This window comes from Phyllostomus discolor, chromosome 3 (assembly GCF_004126475.2).
Source record: "Phyllostomus discolor isolate MPI-MPIP mPhyDis1 chromosome 3, mPhyDis1.pri.v3, whole genome shotgun sequence".
Lineage (NCBI taxonomy): Eukaryota > Metazoa > Chordata > Mammalia > Chiroptera > Phyllostomidae > Phyllostomus > Phyllostomus discolor.
Genome location: NC_040905.2, coordinates 113,674,783 through 113,695,496, shown reverse-complemented (window position 1 = coordinate 113,695,496; position 20,714 = coordinate 113,674,783). Strand labels below are relative to the sequence as shown.

Below are 20,714 nucleotides of genomic sequence, written 5' to 3'. Positions count from 1 at the left end.
CCTTCTGGAAGCTTTAAATGTTTACAGGAAACCAACTCTGCACAAAAGTTTTTATAAAGAGCTAAGACTTCAGGCCAAGATGGAGCTGTAGGTAAATACACTTTGCTACCTCGCACAACCAAAAGAAGGACAACAACAAATTTAAAAACAAAAAATAACCAGAACTGCCAGAAAACTGAACTGTATGGAAGTCTGGCAAAGAAGAAGTTAAAGAAGAAACAGCCATTCAGACTGGTAGGAGGGGCGGAGATGGGCAGCTGGGGTGGAAAGGATGTGTAGCAAGGCAGTGGCTGGAGGACCGAGCGGGTGAGGTGGTGGCTGGCAGACCTGTGGTCCCACATTTGCATGTGGATAAACGGGGAGGAGCAATTTCGGAGCAAGATAGACACACGACCTAGGGTTCCAGCATGGGGAAATAAAGCCTCAAAACCTCAGGCTGCAAAAATCTGTGGGTGTCGTGGTAGCATGAGAAACTCCCAGCCTCACAGGAGAGCTTGTTGGAGAGACCCACTGGGCCCTAGAACGTACACAAATCCACCCAACCAGGAATCAACACCAAAAGGGCCCAATTTGCTTGTGGGTAGTGAGGGAAGTGGCTGAAAGCCTGTCAAGAGCGAAGCAAGCAGTGTTGTTTCTTCTCAGACCCTGTCCCTACATACAGTACCACAACCCAGTGATGTGGGTTAACTCTCCCTGGCGAATACCTAAGGCTTCGCCCCTTACAACATAACAGGTGTGCAGAGACAAAAAAAATATGGCCCAAATGAAAGAACAGATCAAAGCTCGAAGAATAGAACTAAGAAATGAAGAAATAGCCAACCAACCTATCAGATGCAGAGTTCAAAATACTGGTAATCAGAATGCTCACAGAAATGGTTGACTATGGTCACAAAATAGAGAAAAAAGTGAAGGCTATGCAAAGTGAAATAAAGAAAAATATACAGGGAACCAAGAGTGAAGGCAAGGAAACTGGGACTCAAATCAATGATTTAGAGCAGGAGGAAGAAGTAAACATTCACCCAGAACAGAATGAAGAAATAACAATTCACAAAAATGAAGAGAGACTGAGGAACCTCCAGAACAACTTTAAATGTTCTAACATCTGAATCATAGGGGCACCAGAAGGTGAAAGTGAAAACTTATTTGAAAAAATAATGAGGGAGAACTTCCCCTATCTGACAAAGGAAACAGACTTTCAGAAAATCCAAGAGGCTCAGAGTCCCAAAGAAGTTGGACCCAAGGAAGCATGCACCAAGGCACATCATCATTACATTACCCAAGATTAAAGATAAGGAGAGAATCTTAAAAGCAGCAAGAGAAAAGGAGACAGTTACCTACAAAGGAGTTCCCAGAAGACTGTCAGCTGATTTCTTAAAAGAAACCTTGTAGGCAAGAAGGGGCTGGAAAGAAGTATTCCAAGTCATGAAAGGCAAGGACCTATATCCAAGATTACTCTATCCAGCAAAGCTGTCATTTAGAATGGAAGGGCAGATAAAGTGCTTCCCAAATAAGGTCAAGTTAAAGGATCTCATCATTACCAAGCCCTTATTACATGAAATGTTAAAGGGACTTATCTAAGAAAAAGAAGATTATCAAAAATATGAATAGTAAAATGACAACAAATTCACAACTATCAACAACCAAACCTAAAAAAAAAAACAAAGCAAACAGCTAGAACAGGAACAGAATCACAGAAATGGAGATCACATGGAGAGGTAACAGCTGGGAGTGGGAGGGGGAGAATGGAGGAAAAGGTACAGGGAATAAGAAGCATAGATGGTAGGTACAAAATAGACAGGGGGAGGTTAAGAATAGTATAGGAAACGGAGAAGCTAAGGAATTTACATGTACGACCCACAGACATGAACTAAGGTGGGGGAATGCTGGTGGGAGGAGGGTGCAGGGAAGAGGGGAATAAAGGCCAGAAAAAAATGGGACAACTGTAATAGCATAATCAACAACATATATTTTTTAAAAAACTTAAAAAAAAAGCTAATACAGGAGTAAATTCCTAAGTACTTCAAACAGAAAATGAGAGTAAGTCACTAAAATGAATCATTCACATCATTACATGTTTTTTCCCTTTTCCTCTAGGAAGGAAAAAAAGTCAACTCATCTCTATTCAAGCAATTCTCCCTGGTTTACAATATAAGGACTTTTAACCTCCTGCTTCCAGAAAAAAAGAAAAGCAAGTTTATTTCATTATTTCACCAATGCATTTAAATTCTTTTTTTCAATGACTATAGGGTAACAGGACTAGCTTGTGCCAAATACCAGATTCTGAAGAAAATCTACATGAAGGAAGAAAGGACAGAGTAGACCTCGAAGTGGGCATCTTCCAAAGCTTACTTGGGGGACCCATGGCAGAAGTCACATGAGGTGATGAGCAGCCTAACAAAAACTTCTGGGGACATAGCTATTTCTGTTTGGTTTGCATCTGTCATGGACAATGCTACAGTTACGAGCTATACCATATCCATAAAAACATGGTTACTGGTCAATAAGATGTTACTATGTAATAGGCATGGGTAGACTAGATCAAGGTTTTGGGGTATCTCCAGATGGGAGGCCACCCATCCTCTGATACCTCGTGTGGGAAGGAGGGTAGGGAGCTACAAATAACAGGCAAGTGAGGCCAGGATTAAGACTTGTTGACAAATAAGAACTTGTTCTATGATGGCAAGTTTTGTTTCAGCCCCAAAAGGGTGGTGCTTTAGGATTCTCAGGGAAGTTCCCAAATTCATGATGTTGTCTTGGTAATGCAGTGTCTGTGCAGAGATTAAAGCACTAATTGAATCTTTTTTCAAGTGTATTTTATTATTTATGCTATTACAGTTTTCCCAGTGTTTCTCCCTTTATCCTCCCCCCTGCCCTGCACCCCTCTGAGCCTTCTTTTTAAAAAAGATTTTATTTTATTTTATTTATTTATTTTTAGAGAGAGGGGAAGGGAGGAAGAAAGAGAGGGACAGAAACACTGATAGGCTGCCTCTCACATGTGCCCAATTGGGGAATGAACTTGCAACCTAGGCATGTTTCCTGACTAGGAATCAAACTGGTGACCTTTCGCTTTACAGGATAATGCCCAAACTGCTGAGCCACACCAGTCAGGGTGAACTAACTGAATCTTGACTACAGTCTTCACAAGAACCCTCTGCTTGAAAACGTGGGGCTGGAAAAACACCAGAAAGGAAAGACAAGGCACCGTGCAGTAGGAAACACGTGGAGGCCCAGCCAGGCTCACCAGGTACCTCCCGGCAACACAGGTTTGTGTCTCTGCTCACACTTGGCCGGGATGAGCAGCACCAGGGGTCAGCTCAGTGGCTGCCCAACAGGTTGTTAATCCAGCCATGATTCAAGTTCAAGCCAGAGGAGGCCAGCCCAGCTGAGCTAGAGGGCTTTCTGAAAAACCAAGCTCTTCCCCACTGCTATGTGATGCTCATAGTCTGACTCTTCTGTCAACAAATCCTGTACTCACACCCAGCACATCCATTAGCCCAAGCACTTTTCATCAAGATCTTCTTCTCATGGCAGAGAGGCAGATGCAGTATAGGGAGGTCCCTGCGACCTCTTGGGTAAGGGTGGCTCTGACAGTCACAACTGTCCCAAGACCCCAGTTCATTCTCAAGGTCATTTATTGACTTGCACAGTGACCCTCAGCTTCCCTCAAACCTCGCCATAAAGAGCTTTCTTTATCCTCTCTCTATGTCAACACTTGACAACAATTTTCAGACATAAAATTGCCTTCTTTATAGTTCCAGTGTTTGATTTCCACCCAGAAAACACCTGAAGGTCAGGGAGAGCCTCTGCTGGAATGCCCCCTGGCTAGCTACAATACCCACGACACTCTTCTGGCCCAAGTTAGCAACTCCTCTTAAGGTGACAGAGCTGTCACACTATGTAATCCAATGCTAGAAAGCACCCTAGGGGAATAGTGATTAGGACAGTTTACAATCAGAAACACACTTGACCAGCAAGTAAAAATCAGCCCCTGCTGTGTGATTCTGTAGAACCTTACACTACAATGGGTGTGTGTAGGCCACCACTGGCAGCTGCACACAGGAGGCAGGGAGAAAGACAAAGCCAGCAGGCACCGGGATACAGAGGCAGTTCACCCCCACCTCCCCAGTTACAACCTGCAGTGCCAACAGGAAATGCTGAGAGCTGATCACACTGACCCCATGCCCTTTCGAGGGAGACCAGGAACAAATACAGCACCCCGGCATCTTCTAAGACTAGGGAGGGTGAGCCAAAGAGCCCTCGAGGGTACTCAAAAGGACCTGTGATAACAACATGCAGAGAAAGCCTGGTGACCCAGCACCCCCACTAAAGGCCAGGCAGACCAACCACAGGCAACCTAGGAAGCCCCTCTTCCCACCACTATATGGGGAACACAGCTTCTCCTGGGGAAGCTCACACACCTATCTTACAATAACAAAGATGTGACAAAGACCTGTCCCTGCGATGATCACAATGCACTTCACTGCACTGCTAAGCGGTTGCTTTCAATCTAAACACTAAGCAAGGATTTGCTGGAAATAAAGCACTCACACACCTTGTTTACTCTCTGGGGATAATACTTTTGCTGTTCCAAAATCTGTGATCTGGATGTGCATATCTTCATTTAACAAAATGTTTTCTGGTTTCAGGTCCCTGTGAAAGCAGATTTTTTATATTTGAGAGAAATATTCAATAGTAACGTTCTTACTATTTATAGTTATTACTATAAGTTTTACTGAAAAGAAAATGAACTGGTTAATACATATAATCTTTACAGACTAACAATAAAGAATATAAGTCTAAAGTTCACACTGAATGAATATCAACTACATACAATAAAGATATTCAAATTACATTACTTCATAATTGCATCTATTATTTTTAATAAACTTTATTGAAGTATAATCCACCATTTTTAACCCATTAAATAAAGAGCTTTTAAACCTATTATGGTAATCATTTCACAATATATGTATATCAAACCATCATGTGGTACAACTTAGACTTATACAGTGATATATGTCAATTATTCCTCAATAAAACTGAAAAAAGTATTAAAATGGTAATTTTTATAGTATGTGTTTTCTACCACAATTTTTAAAAAATCACTAAAAAGTGGGGATAGCTTATTTGAATACTTTAAATCTGACTTTATCAGAAAATCATGAAAAGTTCTGGTCTAGTCTCACTAGACCAGAACAAGTACATACAAGAGCTACAAGGGACAAATAAAAGCGGCAGTCAAGATGGTGAGAAAACTGTTAGCCTAATAAAAGTCACACGAGGAATTTCATCTGAGAGTTGAAGGTCTGTGAGGCTCTCAATCTCAGGGTGATGAGAACTCTTCTCAGTTCCCGCATGAGGCATCCCACCCTCCATTAAATAAACCAGAGCTGCCCCCAACCTTGTAAGCAGAGCCCGAGGCCTGAGCTTGGTACCTGTGAATGATGCCCCTGCCGTGCAAGTACTCTAGAGCAGACACCATCTCGGCTGTGTAAAATCGGGTGCACGTCTCATCGAATGAACCAATTTTGCGAATGTATTTAAGTAGCTCTCCATTTTTGGCATAGCTAAGGCCAAAATCTAAATATTGCAGAGTTAAGGAAGAATGCAAAAGTCATTTTTTAAAAATGTAATAACCCAATAGAAATTTTTAATAAATATTTTGCTTTATCCATTTAATTTTAGAGAGAGGGGAAGGGAGGGAGAAAGAGGAAAGAAACACCGACGTGCAACAGAAACACTGATAGGTTGCCTCTTGCACACTCCCCAACTAGGGACCAGCCTGCCACTCAGGCCCATGCTCCGATTGATTGGGAACTGAACCAGCAACCCTTCACTTTGTGGTAATGCTCAACCAACTGTCACGCTGGCCAGGGCAGAAATTTTTTTTTTTAATAAAAATTTAAGGTATTTGCAGCCTAAGACTACCGCCCTTTTTCAAGTCAGACTCTGCCATGGTCAGGTCCATGGCCAATGGGAATTCTGGACCCCAGCTTCAGAGAAAGGCCCTCTCACCAAAAACACAAAGACACAAGTCTCTCAGCCCAAGTGCCCCTTCTGGACCCCAAAGGCCCCAGAAGGGACCTGTGGCCCCAATGAAGGAAAGCTGCCAGAGATGCCAATCTAATGTCTTTTTGCAGGCTTCAGCCAAGGTGTATGTATGGGGGTGCGGACTCTCCATCATAATCCAGTCTCCACACCTGCACAACCTTACACATTTACTGAGTACCAGCTGCCTTCCACATGCTGTGCTAAGAGCCGACTCATATAAAGGATTCTCAAGTGAACACTCCTTTTCAAGCATAAAGTGACAAGTCTTATAAGGGAAATGCCATTTTATTAACTTCTTGATTCAATCTATTTTTTGGGCATCCACTGAAGAGAGACTCAAGGAACAAAACCATCTTTTCTTTGGACACCATTACAGTGTGATATTTTATTTCTATTCTCTTTTCCAAACAGGATTGCAACAATAAATGGATCCCATATAACTTCTTTCTTCTAGAAACACCAAACAGCTGAGCCCATTAATGGAAATCTACAGGTACTTTGCCACTCCCTCAAACAGCTGAGCCCATTAATGCAAATCTACAGGTACTTTGCAACCAAGGACAGGAAGGGGTTGGCTTGTGCTCAGGGTGTTCCATCTTGCTCCTATTTCCAAGGCACTACCATCTCCCACCATGGTAGGAACTTGAAGCTGCACTACAGTGAGGACAAGCCTGGGAGGAAGAGATCGGCCACCAGAGCTGCCCAAACCTGTCCTGCTTCCAGTCCCACAAGCGACTACCCAAACCCTTCCAACTAGGATGTTTAACAGGAACCTGAAGTAAGGTAAAAAACAAACCTTACTTCTAAGGAATGCAAAGGGTCTCAGCCAGGCCTCCTTCCCTCTTTGCCCTGCTCTGTCTCCTCTACAGGGAAGGCTACAGACTCTGGCCCGCCCAACCCTAAGCAGGAGTTCAATGCTGCCTGGGCAGGTGGCCCCACCTGGACTACTAGCCAAGTAGCTTCACCAGTTAGGAATGCTGTTTCCCAGGAGCCTGCAGCCCAGAGGCTCTTCCTGCTTCACAGGTTCTGTCCCTTATCTGACCATTCCGAGTTCCTGTTTCCTATGTGAGGGAAACTTCTAGTTCTCTCCTCAGCTAAGGTGATTAACAGGTTTTAGATATGACAGATGTTGAAGATCACAGTTCCAAGCCTGTGTTCCCTCCAACCACACACATTTCTCATCCTCCAGAAGCACTTTTTCAGACCTCATTGGTCCATTTCCCATCCTAGAATGTTTCTACCTCCCTCAGCACAGTCAATGCCCCAGGGCACTGAGAAGTCTGTGCTAATGCACGGAGAGGGTAAATTCCTGAGAGGATTAGCACAGACCAGGCCTATACCAGCACCTGGTGAGCCCAAGGCCTGTACTTTGCAGAGGAATGTGGCCCAGAGAGGTTAAGCAAAGAAACTGACTCAAGGCCACAAATCCTTCACAGGATTGAAGCCCAGCCTCCTGAGGCCTAGGTACACTGCCTCAAGCTGCAAGAGGGGACACACAAGGATGAGCAAGTTGCGGGTGGAGGAAACATACAGACTAAACAAATAACAGCCTCTGAAACCCCTCAGTCTACATCCCAACAGGAGGGAAGGGCATCCTTGCTATAGCCTGGGAGGAAGGGTGGGTGTGTGCTCAGGAGTGTCTTGGAAGTCAGCTCCACCTCCTGGGAGCAGGGACTGAGTCTGGTCAGAATCTCCAGAGCCCCAGTTTCCAGGCTGCCACAGGGGTGTCCCCAGGATTTGCCTCACCTGTCTCAAGGGGAGTTTGCTCTTGCAGTTGCTCTAGTCTCTCTTCAACGCGTAAATTATGGCTAAAGGGAGAGTGGTATGCATATTGAGGCTTTTCTTCAGGCAAAGAGTTTCCTTTTCTTTCTCTCAATACAATGTATGCCACTAAGGTTTCAACTGGTGCAAAAGTCCCTGGGTTCAAGGGCCTTCACAGGTGTTGCAATTACCCTTAACATTTAAGAGCAATAGTTACTACTGGACAAAGACCTAGAGTCCCCGCCACCTGATCCTGTCTGAAGTCAGACAGCAAGTTTGCTCATCTAGACTCTGAGCCACCTAATCCCACCACACGTGACCCTGGGAGAAAATAAAGCCAAGTGCATGTGATCTGTTGGAGCTCCCCAACCAAGAAGACATATTGTCACGGGCTCTACAGAAAGCACAGCCTGGGCCTCCAGAAAATCTGGCAGTCAGACTCCCCACAGGCTCCAGGAGGAATGTAGTCACAGCAGTCCCAGGGAGCACAAGGAGCGAGAGGTCAAGGTGGCCTCAGAGGTAAGATACAGAACAGACATGAAAAAGACCCGTCAATGTCTGTCCTCAGTAGGCCACTAATGGCTGCTGCATAGCATGGCAGCAGAGTGGAGGAGACAAGGAGTGAGGCTGGAACCAGGTGGAGAGACAAACGTTCCCTAACACCTAAAATAGACCAACAAGGAACCCCCTCCCTTCCCCACAGACCCTTGGCTATCAGACCGCTGCTCCCCTTTATAGTGAATCCACTGGGGAGAATCTGCCCTGTGCACTGTTTGCATTTCCTCACCTCTCTCTCAAATCCCCCTCCCACTTCCAAACTGCCACTGTCAACAACAACTTGGGGACAAGCCATAGGTCAGGCCCAGGCCTAATGCACTAGACCACTCAGCAGCATCTGGCCAGGCTTTGGCATCCTCTGTCAGAAACAGTTTGGTCCTGTGGCCCTCAGGTCTATGTCCTCTCAACTCACTGGCTACGAGTCCCCTTCTCTGCCTTCCAGAACAGTTCCTTCCACATGCCAATCTCTGTGAGCGGGGATGACCCAGGCTCAAGTCTCTGACCACTCCCCTTACTGAGTGCCCTCTCACAGTGGCTGTCCAGGCTGCTAAGACTGTCCTAACTCCTCCCTGGGCTGTGCTGGCAGCCACCCAGCAGCTCACTTGGCCTTCAGCAGCAAGCACCTATGGATGTGTCAAATGCTAATCTGACCTCCACCCCTGGCCTCTCTCCAGTCTCCTTCTGCTCAATTACAGCACCACTGCGCACCCAGGTTCTAGGTCCACACCTAAGATCCACTTTGACTTCATTTCCCCTCGATCATTTATTTATAAGAATCTTCACTGAAGCAGCAGCCAGAGTGAACAGCTGCTCTGCTGGAGACCTTTGTGGGCTCCCTGCCACACTCAGAAGAAAATCCAAAATTCTAACGAGGCCTCTGAAGCTCAAAGAGCTAACCCCTGCCAGCCTTTTCACTCACTCTACCCACACATATGTGCTCCTGTCCTTGTTCCATACAGGTCTCTGCCTGACACTGTCAACTCAGCCCATCGAGCTAAAACAGCAGCATGCTCTGACACTACTTTACCTGGCTTTACTACTCTCAGTCCCTCAGAGTCTACCATACAGGTATTGATCACCTGTGCTAACTAATTCCTGCACGAAAATGTAAGCTCCATGAAGCAGAGCCCTCACATTATTCATCAGTACATTATTCATCAGTACATCCCCATCACCCAGAGCTCAGCAAGGTCTTCTCAATAAACAAAAAGGCAAAGTCAGCTGACAGTTGACAAAGCCAGAAAATAGTGTTAAAGGGGGAACAGAACTGAGCAAAGTTTTAACCCAGAAGGATCTATGTGTAGACAGGTGGGGAAAGGAAGCCTGAACTGGTGGGGAGAGGAGATGGGGTAAGTAAACCCTCAGACACTGGATCAACTTTCCAAGTAGTGTGGTGAGGGGGAAAGGGCTCTGGAGACCTTGAGGACAGGAGAAAAAGAACAGATGCAAAGACTGAGGTTTAAACGTGAACAAGCTCTGAACCAACTCCATTTGACAGTCCAATCTCTCTCAGCTGAGTAGGAAATAAGATCATCTGCAGGGATTGAGAACAGAGTCACTGGGCAAACAGGGTCTTGGTTTAGAAGAACAATGGCGGGAAAGGGTCTGGGGAGTGAGGAGAAAGCGGTCAGCCTGGCTGCACAACGGGCAGGCCCAGAGACAAGCTGCATGATGTAGATGTGCGGCCCATCCTGACTGCCATGGTGCGCTGCCTTCCTGATCCCTAACCAAAGAGAAAAGAGAAAAAAGACAATACTCCAAGGATTAGAAGAGAAGTCAGAGAATATAAGATGCCCTCAAATAAAGCAAAGAATCAGCAGGTATGATGTCTCTGATGGAGATGCAGCTGCACAGCTGTGGAGAGTCAGAGACTGAAACAGGCAGTAAGAGCAGACTCGAGTGATGCCACAGGAAGCAGGAGGAAGGAGGGTGAAGACCCCAAGGAGGGGACCCATTTAGGTACAGGGAGAAAGGGTTTGGGATCCTATAGTTCACTCCCTGGATTTCTAACCTGAATGCTGAGACTGGTAAAGATATCCCTTCCAACCAAACCTGACACATCTGAGCCAAAGAGGGCAGATAGGTGCCCACCTTTGAGGAGCCCCAGGTGCCCAAGATCATTCCTCCTCTCTCACTTCCCTGCTTTGATCACAGGACATGACACCTGACAGATAGTCTATGAATGCTGGTTAGAGGAATGAGGGAAGCCTCTGAATAAATGTATAGCTACCATGTTAAATAACAGTCTTTTGGATACAATGCTTATCCATAAAAAAAACTAAAAAAATGTTTGTGATGGTCTCCCTTCAGGTAATCCCAGGGGTCCCAGCCATGCTGAGAATTCCTTTGTATTTAGAATACACAACCCTTTTCCTTCCTCGGAGAAGGGGCTACTTGCAAACAACAATGGTGTCATGAAGCCAAAACAATAAGGTGTCACTGTGTGATTTCAGAACGCTTTGACTATTCAAAGGATACACAGCTTTTCATCATCCTGAAACGTGAAGTAAAGTTTAACAAAGAAGGGGTGATCCAGGCGCGACATCACGTCTCTCTCTCTGGTTACATACGGGACCTTGTTCTCTTTGATAATGTGGCGTTTCTCTAGAATTTTAACTTAAGGTAAGAGAGAAGTGAGTTACCACAATTTGAAATGGTAAGAAAATACTAAAGATACAATGCATAAAGGTAACTGGTATAAATTAAAGTTTTTCACATAATGAAGCCATTGGCTGCATGGTCTCTAACACAGATTGACAGTGTCCTGTCCCCTAAAATCAGCACAGAAACCCCTAAGCACTGGGCAGCCAGGTGGCCGTTAGCCCAGATGTGTGCTGTTTCCGAGTCCCAGAAACAGCTTGCTGGAGTCAGTACTTACTAGCATATTCCCTTGAGGTTGCCAGTTCTCGGGCCAGGACAACCTGGTTTGAGAAGAGGGGAAAGAGAAGAGAAAAAACACCAAATGTAACCAGGGCAATGAGTCTCACAAGTTACCCCACAACCAATCACACAGGCTACCCTGCCCCCATTGTAAAGTTACCTTTAAATATTTTTGGTCCTGTGTTAACAAATATAGCTGAATATAATGATCAAGTTAATGCACTCTAATAGTTAACAGCAAACGCATATCTCTCTCCAATGTTTCCAAGAGGTTCTTCATCAGCTGCCAATAGTCCCCACTGTGCACCAAAGTACACACACAGAAACATCCAGGGCAGCTCCCTCATCACAGGCCACAGTCACACTCCTAGCTAGCTGTGTCCTCTCTGTGGTATACCCAAGTTGGTGCTCAAACTCTACTTGGGGAACAGAGCTGCTAATGGGTTATTGCACAACATGGGAAAGGCCTTTCTACACAAGCAAACCTGAGCACAACCTGCAAGTGCCCCATGAGCCCAGTTTGGAGGTATGCTGGGCAGCCCCCACCACTTCCAGCTAGTACAAATGCCTCCCCTAAGACACCTGCAGGGGGATGGCCCAAAGACCACAGAGGAAATGAAAACCTGCCCAAATCCTGGGATATCCTTGGGCCTTCTGGGAACACCTCGGGAGGCGCCTACGTATGAATTATATGCCACTACAGAATTATTCACCAGGATTCATCAAAAGAAATCCTGGAAAAGCACTGTGTGAAATGCCCTGCAGTCATTAAGAATGAGGTTGGATTGTGCATACTCAAGGAGAAAGATCTCAAAGATCTTTCTAGGATGTACCTGTGTGGACTATTCTCAGGTGCTGGGAAGTGCTGGGGGAGTCAGCTGGTTATACACTTATACATTGTTAAATTTCTTCACAGGAGCATATAATAGCTATGTAAGTGAATAAAAAGAATTGTTAAAGAATACTAACACTTAATGGAAATCTTTCTGAAAAAGACGGTTATGTCATCTTTCTATTGTGCTAATTTAGCATTTCACATTCAGGCACAGGGCAGGGAGTGCCCCGCATCCACAGTAAAAGGTATGACACATTCTGCTGATGGCAGAACTAATCTGAACATCATGATTATCCTCAGGAAACCAGACATGGGGGGAATTCACAAGTCAGCCCTCATCTCCCAGTCAAGATAAATGGCCAATGAAGTGAAGTTGAGAAAGGAGAGAATGCTTCTTCTTTTTTTTTTTTAATGATTTTATTTATTTCTTTTTAGACAGAGGGGAAGAGAGAAAGAGAGGGAGAGAAGCATCAATGTGTGGTTGTCTTATATGCACCCCCTGCTGGAGACCTGGCCCGCAACCCAAGCATGTGCCCTGACTGGGAATCAAACCAGTGACTCTTTGGTTCACAGGCCAGTGTTCAATCCACTGAGCCACACCAGCCAGGTCCAGAGGACTCTTTTTTTTAACTGGACCATTGTAAGATACCGTGAAGAGCACCGAGGTTCTCTTCAAAACAGTTTCTTCTTCCTGAAAGGATCTGTAAGTACCAGAAGGAACAGGGCTATCCTCACAGTTAAAAGTTTTCATTCTAAGGACACAATTCTTTTCATAATTTAAATAAAAACTGCCAATTAAAAAAACCTAACTTAAAAGTGTAAAGGGAGCAAAAACTAACTAACGTTAATTAGAATAACATTGAAAACATGGATGAGCTTTAATATTTCATGTTCTTCTTTATATTTTGAAATATTTCATAAATGTAAATAGATAAACCAAATTTCACATAAGGTTTCTCCACAAAGGCCAGGCAAGAAAGGCTCATTATTCAGAAACCCTGCTATATTAGGGGGCTCCAGCACCACTACCTGGTGTGTCCACAATGAACACTTGGAGACCACAGAAGCATGAAGCTGTCTTTTTATGAAGGCATAGATTTAAACTGTGCACCCCAGCTGGGGAGCAGATACTCAGGCCCCCATCGAGCCTACAGCAAACCCCCACCACCACCATAGCCACATGGGGCTGCCATCTCAACAAAGGGGCTGCTATGAACCTTTACTTCTTTGCTTTTAAAGTAAAAATACCACAGGACAGACACAACTCACTCAAGTAGTAAAAAGAGTTACCCTGAGTGGGACTTGACAGTGTTGTGATATTTGTTTATGACACTGAGGACACAAGAATCTGGCGGTCAGCAAGTCTTATGCTGTAACTCTAGCCAAGTGTCAAGAATGTGAAGTCTTACATAGTTTTAAAAATATAAGAAAAATAATAAAGGTAGTTACATATTTGCCCCAAACTCCGAAGAGATACTAATACCAATACTAACTTTTAATCTAAGGAACAGAAACCTCCCCAGAGCCTTGCCAATGTGATAAAAGGACATGGAATGTAACCTGCTGATCCCTGGTTAGAATTAAATGAATGGCCATTTTTTAAAAATAAGATAAAAAGATGCTTTTAATGCTCTCATCTACAAAATCATGGCTTAGATATTTAAGCCACATGATGTGCTTGGTGGCCCCAAGTCACCCTCACAACAGAAGAGAAACCCCCAGGGGCCTGATACCCTCCTCCAGGGAAAGAACACTACCCTGGTATCTGGGTCTCCCAGCTCCAAGCCTGGAAGGTCAGCCTGTCTGAGGAAAACACACTCATTCAACAAACAGCAGCAGCTTGGACTCACTGTTGAAAAAGAGCCTTCACCAAGAATTTTCCCAAATTTGAAGTCTTCAGGCCGTTTCTTCCGAGGCTGTGGTGGTGGTTGTGCGGCATGTTGCAGTGAGTTGGCACTTGGTCGGGACTCAGCTGCAGTGCTGTCCATGGTGGTGGGGCCCTGCCTGCTACCACCACTGGGAACAACAGGGACCGTGCCGGACTCAGTCTGGGTCCTCACCATTGATGGAGATGGGCAGGAACATAACACCACGCTGGACTGAATAGGAACGGTGTCATACTGGCAGACACAGGAAAAATAGGTAAGACTCAAGGCAGCTCCCTTTTCCTAAACGCATGAACTAAAGTATTGACATTGTTGAAACACAAATGCCAAGTACCAGCAGACCATCTGACATTCTGCCACACTGCACAGGCTGCTGTCTTCCTCTTTCAAGTCCCTTCCCTGCTCAAATCCCAGCCCTCCTTGTCCTGCTTTCCCACTGACTCCACCATCCAGCACCTATCTGCCCTCACTCTCCTCCCTTAGCACTGCATGAATCCCCAACACTCCCACCCCACCCAGTAGCCAGTGAGCCTGCCCATCATCGCCAGCTTAAATGCCATCTGCAGCCAACCCCTGTCCATAAAGGAAGTTGGTCCACAGAATGGATGAAAGTATCTGCAAATCATATATCTGATAAAGGACTTGTAGCCAGATTATATAAGGAACACTTACAAATCGATTAAAAACACACACACAATTAAAAATAGGCTATGGTCCAAATAAACACTTCTCTGAAAAAGAAATACAAATGGCCAATAAGCACGTGGAAAAATGCTCAACATCATCAGCCATTACAGGAATGCAAATCAAAGCCACAATGAGATTCCACTTGGACCCACTAGGATGGCTAGAATAAACAAGACAGATAATAATGAGTGTTAGTGGGAATGTTGAGAAATTGGAACCCTCATGCAATACTGCTGGGATATAAAATGGTGCAGGCACTTTGGCAAACCGTCTGACAGTTCCTCAAGAGGAATGGGGTACCCTACAACCCAGCAATTCCACTCCTTGGTATATACCCAAGAGAGATGAAAATGCATTTGTACAAGAATGTTCGTGGCAACATTACTCATAGTAGCCAAAAGGTAGATACTTCCCAAATGTCCATCAACAACAATTAAGTGGATAAACAAAATGTAGTATTGTCATAAAATCAAATTTTATGCAGCCATAAAAAGGTAGGAAGTATGGTTACATGCTACAACATAGATGAGCATTACAAACATGATGCTAAGTAAAAGAGGCCAGGTACAAAGGGTCATACACTATATGATTCAATTGATGAAATGTCCAGAACAGGCAAATCTATATGGACAGAAAGTAGTTAAGTGACTGTCAGGGCCTGAGGGAAGGGGAGAATGGGGAGTGAATACTAAGGGGCCTGTGGCTTCCCTTTGCAATGATGAGGTTTTGGAACTGGATGGTGGAGATGTTTGTACAACTCCAGGAACACACTAAAAAACCACTAAAATATACACTTTAAATGAGTGAGCTGTATGGTATATATGACTTAAATCTCAATGAGCTGTTATAAAAAATAGTTGTATCACACATGACTGCATTAATTTATATATAAGAACTCATTCAGATCTATAAATCACTGAGGCTTTTAATGAAGAAATGGGCAAGGGATAGGTACCAAATACTTCAAGTAACCAGAGATAAAAATGTACACAGCAGGCGGCAATGGAAGTGACTGTGAGCCAGGTCCCCTGCCAACACCACACTTCTGTTGTCACTGCTGAAGATGGCTCAGTATCACCCAATATTGGTGGAGCTTAAAAATGGGGAGACACACAGCAGGCACCTGGTAAGTTGCGATAACTGGCTGAACATCAACCTGTGTGAGGTGATCTGCACATCCAGGAACAGGGACAAGTTCTGGCAGATGCCCAAGTGCTACATCCATGGCAGCACCATCAAGTGCCTGAGCATCCTCAACAAGGTCATCGACATGGTCAAGGAAGAGGTGGTAGCCAAGGGTCGTGGCTGTGGTGGCCTGCAGCAGCAGAAGCAGCAGAGAGGCCAAGGCCTGGGGTGTACAAGGCAAAGTGTGTTTGGTGGCCAGGGTTGAGGCAGGACCCCAGGCACCAGCAGAGGTCATCCAGGAAGGAAGCCAGGCAGACAGGCGGGCAAACAGCGAGCCAGCCCTGTAGCCCCTAGAGACTTGCGCTCTGCCCACCCAGACTGCATGTCTGCTCCAGTCCATGAGTATGTTCAGAATAGAAATAAGAGGCAAGTATTGGGGGGGGCCCCCACCTGTGCATTTTGTGATCCTCCTCTTTATGTAAAGTTGTTTTTTTTAAGCCAGCATTCTACAGTTGGAAATGTTATTTGGTGTTTTTGATTTTGTAAAGTCGCAGCCAACTTGATTCCTGGACAGTTCTTTGTGTTAACGCATCCTTAGAGCCCTGGCCCTTTTGTTAAGGGGGCATTTTCCAAACCTCTTGTGGATCTTTGTGTGACAAACAGACAAAAGGTTTTCATTTTAACCTCTCTGCTCTAAGACTGACAGTCCAGGAAGTTTTTCTGAAACACAGACCTGAAATCGTCTTTTCAAAACAAATCCAGACACACATGTGCCTCATAAGCTGTTGTGGGGATGTGGCTGGGCCCTGACACTTTGCCTTCTCCCTCTCTTTTTGTGTTACAAAAATAAAAACAAAACACAATTACAATAAAAGAAAAGAAAAGAAAATGTACACAGTATTCAAAGACAATTTAAAGCAACCAGACACAGCACAGAACATTTTCAACAGGGGGGAGTAAATTAACAGGTAAAAATGATTAAATATGTTTTCAATACACAGAGACATCCAAAGCTGGCAAGACTAGGACAAATCAAGTACGAGATTTGTTCAGAAAAAGTCCAACCATTGTTAATATAATGAGAAAGGTTTGCGCGACATTGCTATAACCTGGCAGCCAAGGAGAGTGGACTGGAATTCACATGCATGAACGGTAACGACTTCGCTGTACTAATTAGTCAGTGGAAGTGGTAGATGTCCTTGAGTGAGCATATGTACTGTGTGGCCATTGCATTCAAAACGACTGAGCAACTAGAGCAACAGATCTGCATCAAATTTTGCTTTAAGCTTAAACATTCCTCTACAGAAACCATTTGAATGATTCCGAGGGCAACAGCTATGGGTAACTGGTGACTGGCAGCTTCATTATGACAGCGCACCTGCCCACGTATCATGTCTCATGGAAAGTTTTTTTTGCAAAACATCAAATCACACAGGTGACTGAATCCCTCTACAGCCCAGATTTGGTACCCTGCAACTTCTGGCTTTTCCCAAAATTAAAATCACCTTTGAAAGGGAAGCGATTTCAGACCACCGATGGGATTCAAGAAAATAGAATGGGCAGCTGATAGTGATTAAGAGAACTGTGTGAGGTCCCAAGGTGACTATTTGAAGGGGACTGAGGCATCATTATATCTTCTTCAATAATGTCTCTATTTTTCATATTACATGACTGGATACTTTCTGGACAGACTTCATATATACCTACAACTGCAGCTGGCACCACAAACCTATGTTGCTGTTAAAATGTTTTTGGAAGGCAATTTGGTAATTTGTCAACAAAGTGACAACAGAACAGTTATCAATAACTGTTCTGAAGAGAAGTGAGTATAAATACAGTTAAAAATTTAGTTGGGTATTAAGAAAGGATCAGCCCTGGCCAATTAGCTCAGATGGTTAGAGCGTCATTCTGATACAAAAGGTTGAGGGTTCAATCCCCAGTCAGGGTACATATAAGAAAAAAATAAATGAATGCATAAATAAATGGAGTAACAAGCAATATTTCTCTCTCTCTGTCAAATCAACTTAAAATTTTTTTAAAGATTAGATAGAATCAAATCAGAAATATATACAAGTTGTATGCATAACCATTAAAAAATATTTTCTGGCTCTGACCCTGAAGTGTTTGAGTAGTGACATCATTAGCCTGCTCACCCCAGGCTGTGGTAGAACAACACAAAATGAACTCAGAGGACCCAGATCTGTTTCCAATAGTACTGCCCACTAAAAGAACCCAGGAAAGCACCTGACTCCATGTCTTGGAATAGAAGACAATATGATCCAAGAATCCCTTGCTGGGTCTGAAAAGGAGGTGTCTTCACAAGTTGTGAAGCAGAAAAGGGCAGGGAAGCTGCTGTAGGGGCTGCTACTGGCCAAGTTGTGCTATAACAACTAAAAAGAGATCAGTAAGTAAAGCTTATCAGAATAAGCTGAAACTGGGGAAAATCACAAGTCTGTAATAATACATACAGGTGTTAAAAAGCATATCAATATTATAACATAATAACAATTGAATGCTTAATTTAATAAACTTGAATAGCTAAGGGAATGCAGCCATATAAAGCTGTTTCTTATACTGTATATATATTTTTCATAAAGGATAGACAAAGATTTTCTCTCTCCACTTAAATAGATAAAGGACACACAGAAAACTATGGAGAAGCCAGAATCCTGTAGAAACTGCACCAGGAACTGGAAAGACAGATGGGCACAATGTAGTCACAAGACAAGATAATCATCTTGAGATTCACAAAATGCACAACTACCATAAGTCAAGAACAAATCTAGAAAGAACATCTTGTAACCCAAACATGATAAGCATGGAGGTGAAGTGAGGCAGCAGATGGCAAGAACAGGTGGAGACCTGAGCAGTCCCCTCAGTTAGGGTCACCCTGGAATACATGCCACATTCCTGTTTCCAACCAAGGAATCATCATCCAGAACTCTGAGGGCCCTGGCCAGATAGCTCCACTGATTAGAGAGCATTATCCCGATAACACAAGGTTGCAAGTTCAATCTCCAGTCAGGGCACACAGAAGAAGCAACCAATGAATACATAAATAAGTAGAATAACAAATTGATGTGCCCCCTCAAATCAATAAATAAAAACTAAAAAAAACCCCAAAAACCCCCAGAACTGCACCATAGCCAAGAGGAAGCAGGCTTCTTTTACTTAAGGCCTACCAAGATTGTTATAACTCTAGGCAAAATATAAAGCAATTAACCAAACATACAGTATCAATGAAATATTAGAGGAATATGACTAATTGACTTTGTAAAAAACATTTAAGAGAATCTGATATTTTTTAAGTGTGGCATGCAGTGGTGCAAATCCTCTAGCTGGAGTGGGAGCCCAAAGCACAACATCTACTTATAGAAAATGGCTGTTTTCTCCAATGCCCTATAGCTGGCAGTACGTTGTGTGCCTTACACATTTCATAAATACTCCACCTCACAGGAGGTACCAAGAGTTTGGACCAAGCTCTGGGGTTCAGCCAGTACTTTAATAACTTGTCCCTGTAAGCAAAGTATACAATCATAACAGAAGTACATTCAAATTCATTACTTCCCCAGAGATTAGTAAGAACATTTTTATTCTCAGGGGCAGTGGTAAATGGAGAAGAGGTCACAGTCGCTAGGCTGAGGCCCAGCAAGAACCACAACAGGCCTGGGCTGTCTTCACCAGCACTACCAGTAGTATCCTCACCTTTCACTAATGAGGGCTGTGCACAGAGTGCTGAGCACCTCACGGGGTTCCCATTACACAGCCAGCAGAATGTTCTCTGAGTCTCCAGGTCACCCTAAGTACAGACCCCAGGCCTGGACCAAAAAAGCAGTAGAATTGTGTGACCTGAAGGAACACACGCGACAGAGGATCCAGCACTTCACACAGCACAGTCCTGGGCACTACAATACTGCTGCAATCTATCTGGCCCCTGCCCACTGGGTGGTCATCCACTCCCCTGAGGGATGGAGGAAGGGAGAGCACCACCTGTCTCTGTCATGCCCCGCCCTACCGCACCTGTCCCACCAAGTGTGTGAACCAGATTGACATGGGCCTGTTTACAGGCCTCGCCTAAGCTCACCTGAGTGTCCAGCCAGCTGCTAAGCAAGGCTCAAGGAGACAAGTGAAGAGGCACACAGGACAGTGACAAGTAGTGCTTTTAATTCAAAACTGACATGTGAACTACAGAATAAAATGTCAAACATGAACTTTTTAAAAATTATAAAATATAATGAGCTGATTCATGGATCTGGAAAAATGTTATTGTACACCACATGTTTCTCAAACAAAGAAAGACAATCCAACAAAGGTACCAACAAATCTGTCACATAATGGTTTTTAGCACAGGCAGAGGACAGCCCATTGTTTCTTCTCAGTGGGCAGAACCTCAACTCTGCGAGGTACCATAAGCAACACCTAAGAGCAGTGGAGGAGTCTCCCAAATGGTCAGCAGCAGTGCCTGAGGAGGCAGGGCCCAGCTGGCAGAGGTTGTTTTGAATCCAGAGGAAGCAAGAGAGCACTAATGACCTGGGTACAACTTCCCCTTAAACAGACAACCCTGACCTCAAACACTCTCGGAGGGCTTTCATACAGTGAACATGGCTTCAGGAACACTTACCAAGACAGGCTTCTTGACTGCTAACTGAACAAGTGTCCAGCCCATGGAGAACAATCCCTCAAAGACAATGAGAAGGTTAAATCTAATGAGACTCTGGTTTATGAGTATGTGTTTCTGAAATATTTCTTTCTTTTTATCAAAGTGGTATCTTTGGTAATAAAAAGTCTCCAGAATAGATCTTCAAAGAAGAGCACTGACCCTTAAAAAATGCAGGTTTGCAATCAATCTGGGCTAGGCCAACCCTGAGTGCAGGTGTCAACCAGGTGGGTGGCCCTCGGCATTCACCTCTGCCCATTCCCAGGCTCCGTGG

General features: G+C 44.3%; 2 protein-coding genes and 1 long non-coding RNA gene across 4 annotated transcripts in view; 1 reads left to right on the top strand and 2 right to left on the bottom strand.

Moving 5' to 3' along the window:
* The window catches only part of PDPK1 (3-phosphoinositide dependent protein kinase 1), a 79,494-nt gene that overhangs the window by 33,555 nt on the left and 25,225 nt on the right, over positions 1-20,714 (bottom strand). The window contains exons 2-6 of one of the 2 annotated variants that reach the window (XM_036019961.1): positions 13,936-14,205; positions 11,249-11,291; positions 10,849-10,986; positions 5,436-5,580; positions 4,553-4,650 (exon numbers count right to left, since the gene is read on the bottom strand). In XM_036019961.1, the coding sequence (XP_035875854.1) occupies positions 4,553-4,650; positions 5,436-5,580; positions 10,849-10,986; positions 11,249-11,291; positions 13,936-14,205 (694 nt within the window). The remainder of the gene's footprint in view (positions 1-4,552; positions 4,651-5,435; positions 5,581-10,848; positions 10,987-11,248; positions 11,292-13,935; positions 14,206-20,714) is intronic. The other variant, XM_036019962.1, reaches the window with a different exon arrangement.
* Positions 6,312-10,838, bottom strand: LOC118499282. The gene is made up of 2 exons (XR_004901809.1): positions 6,599-10,838; positions 6,312-6,559 (listed from the first exon to the last, which is right to left on the bottom strand). It is a non-coding gene; the product is annotated as an uncharacterized LOC118499282 (long non-coding RNA).
* On the top strand, positions 15,686-16,048 carry LOC114495652 (U6 snRNA-associated Sm-like protein LSm4). Its single transcript, XM_036020002.1, has one exon. The coding sequence runs from the start codon at positions 15,722-15,724 to the stop codon at positions 16,046-16,048; it is 327 nt and encodes a 108-aa protein (XP_035875895.1). The 5' UTR covers positions 15,686-15,721.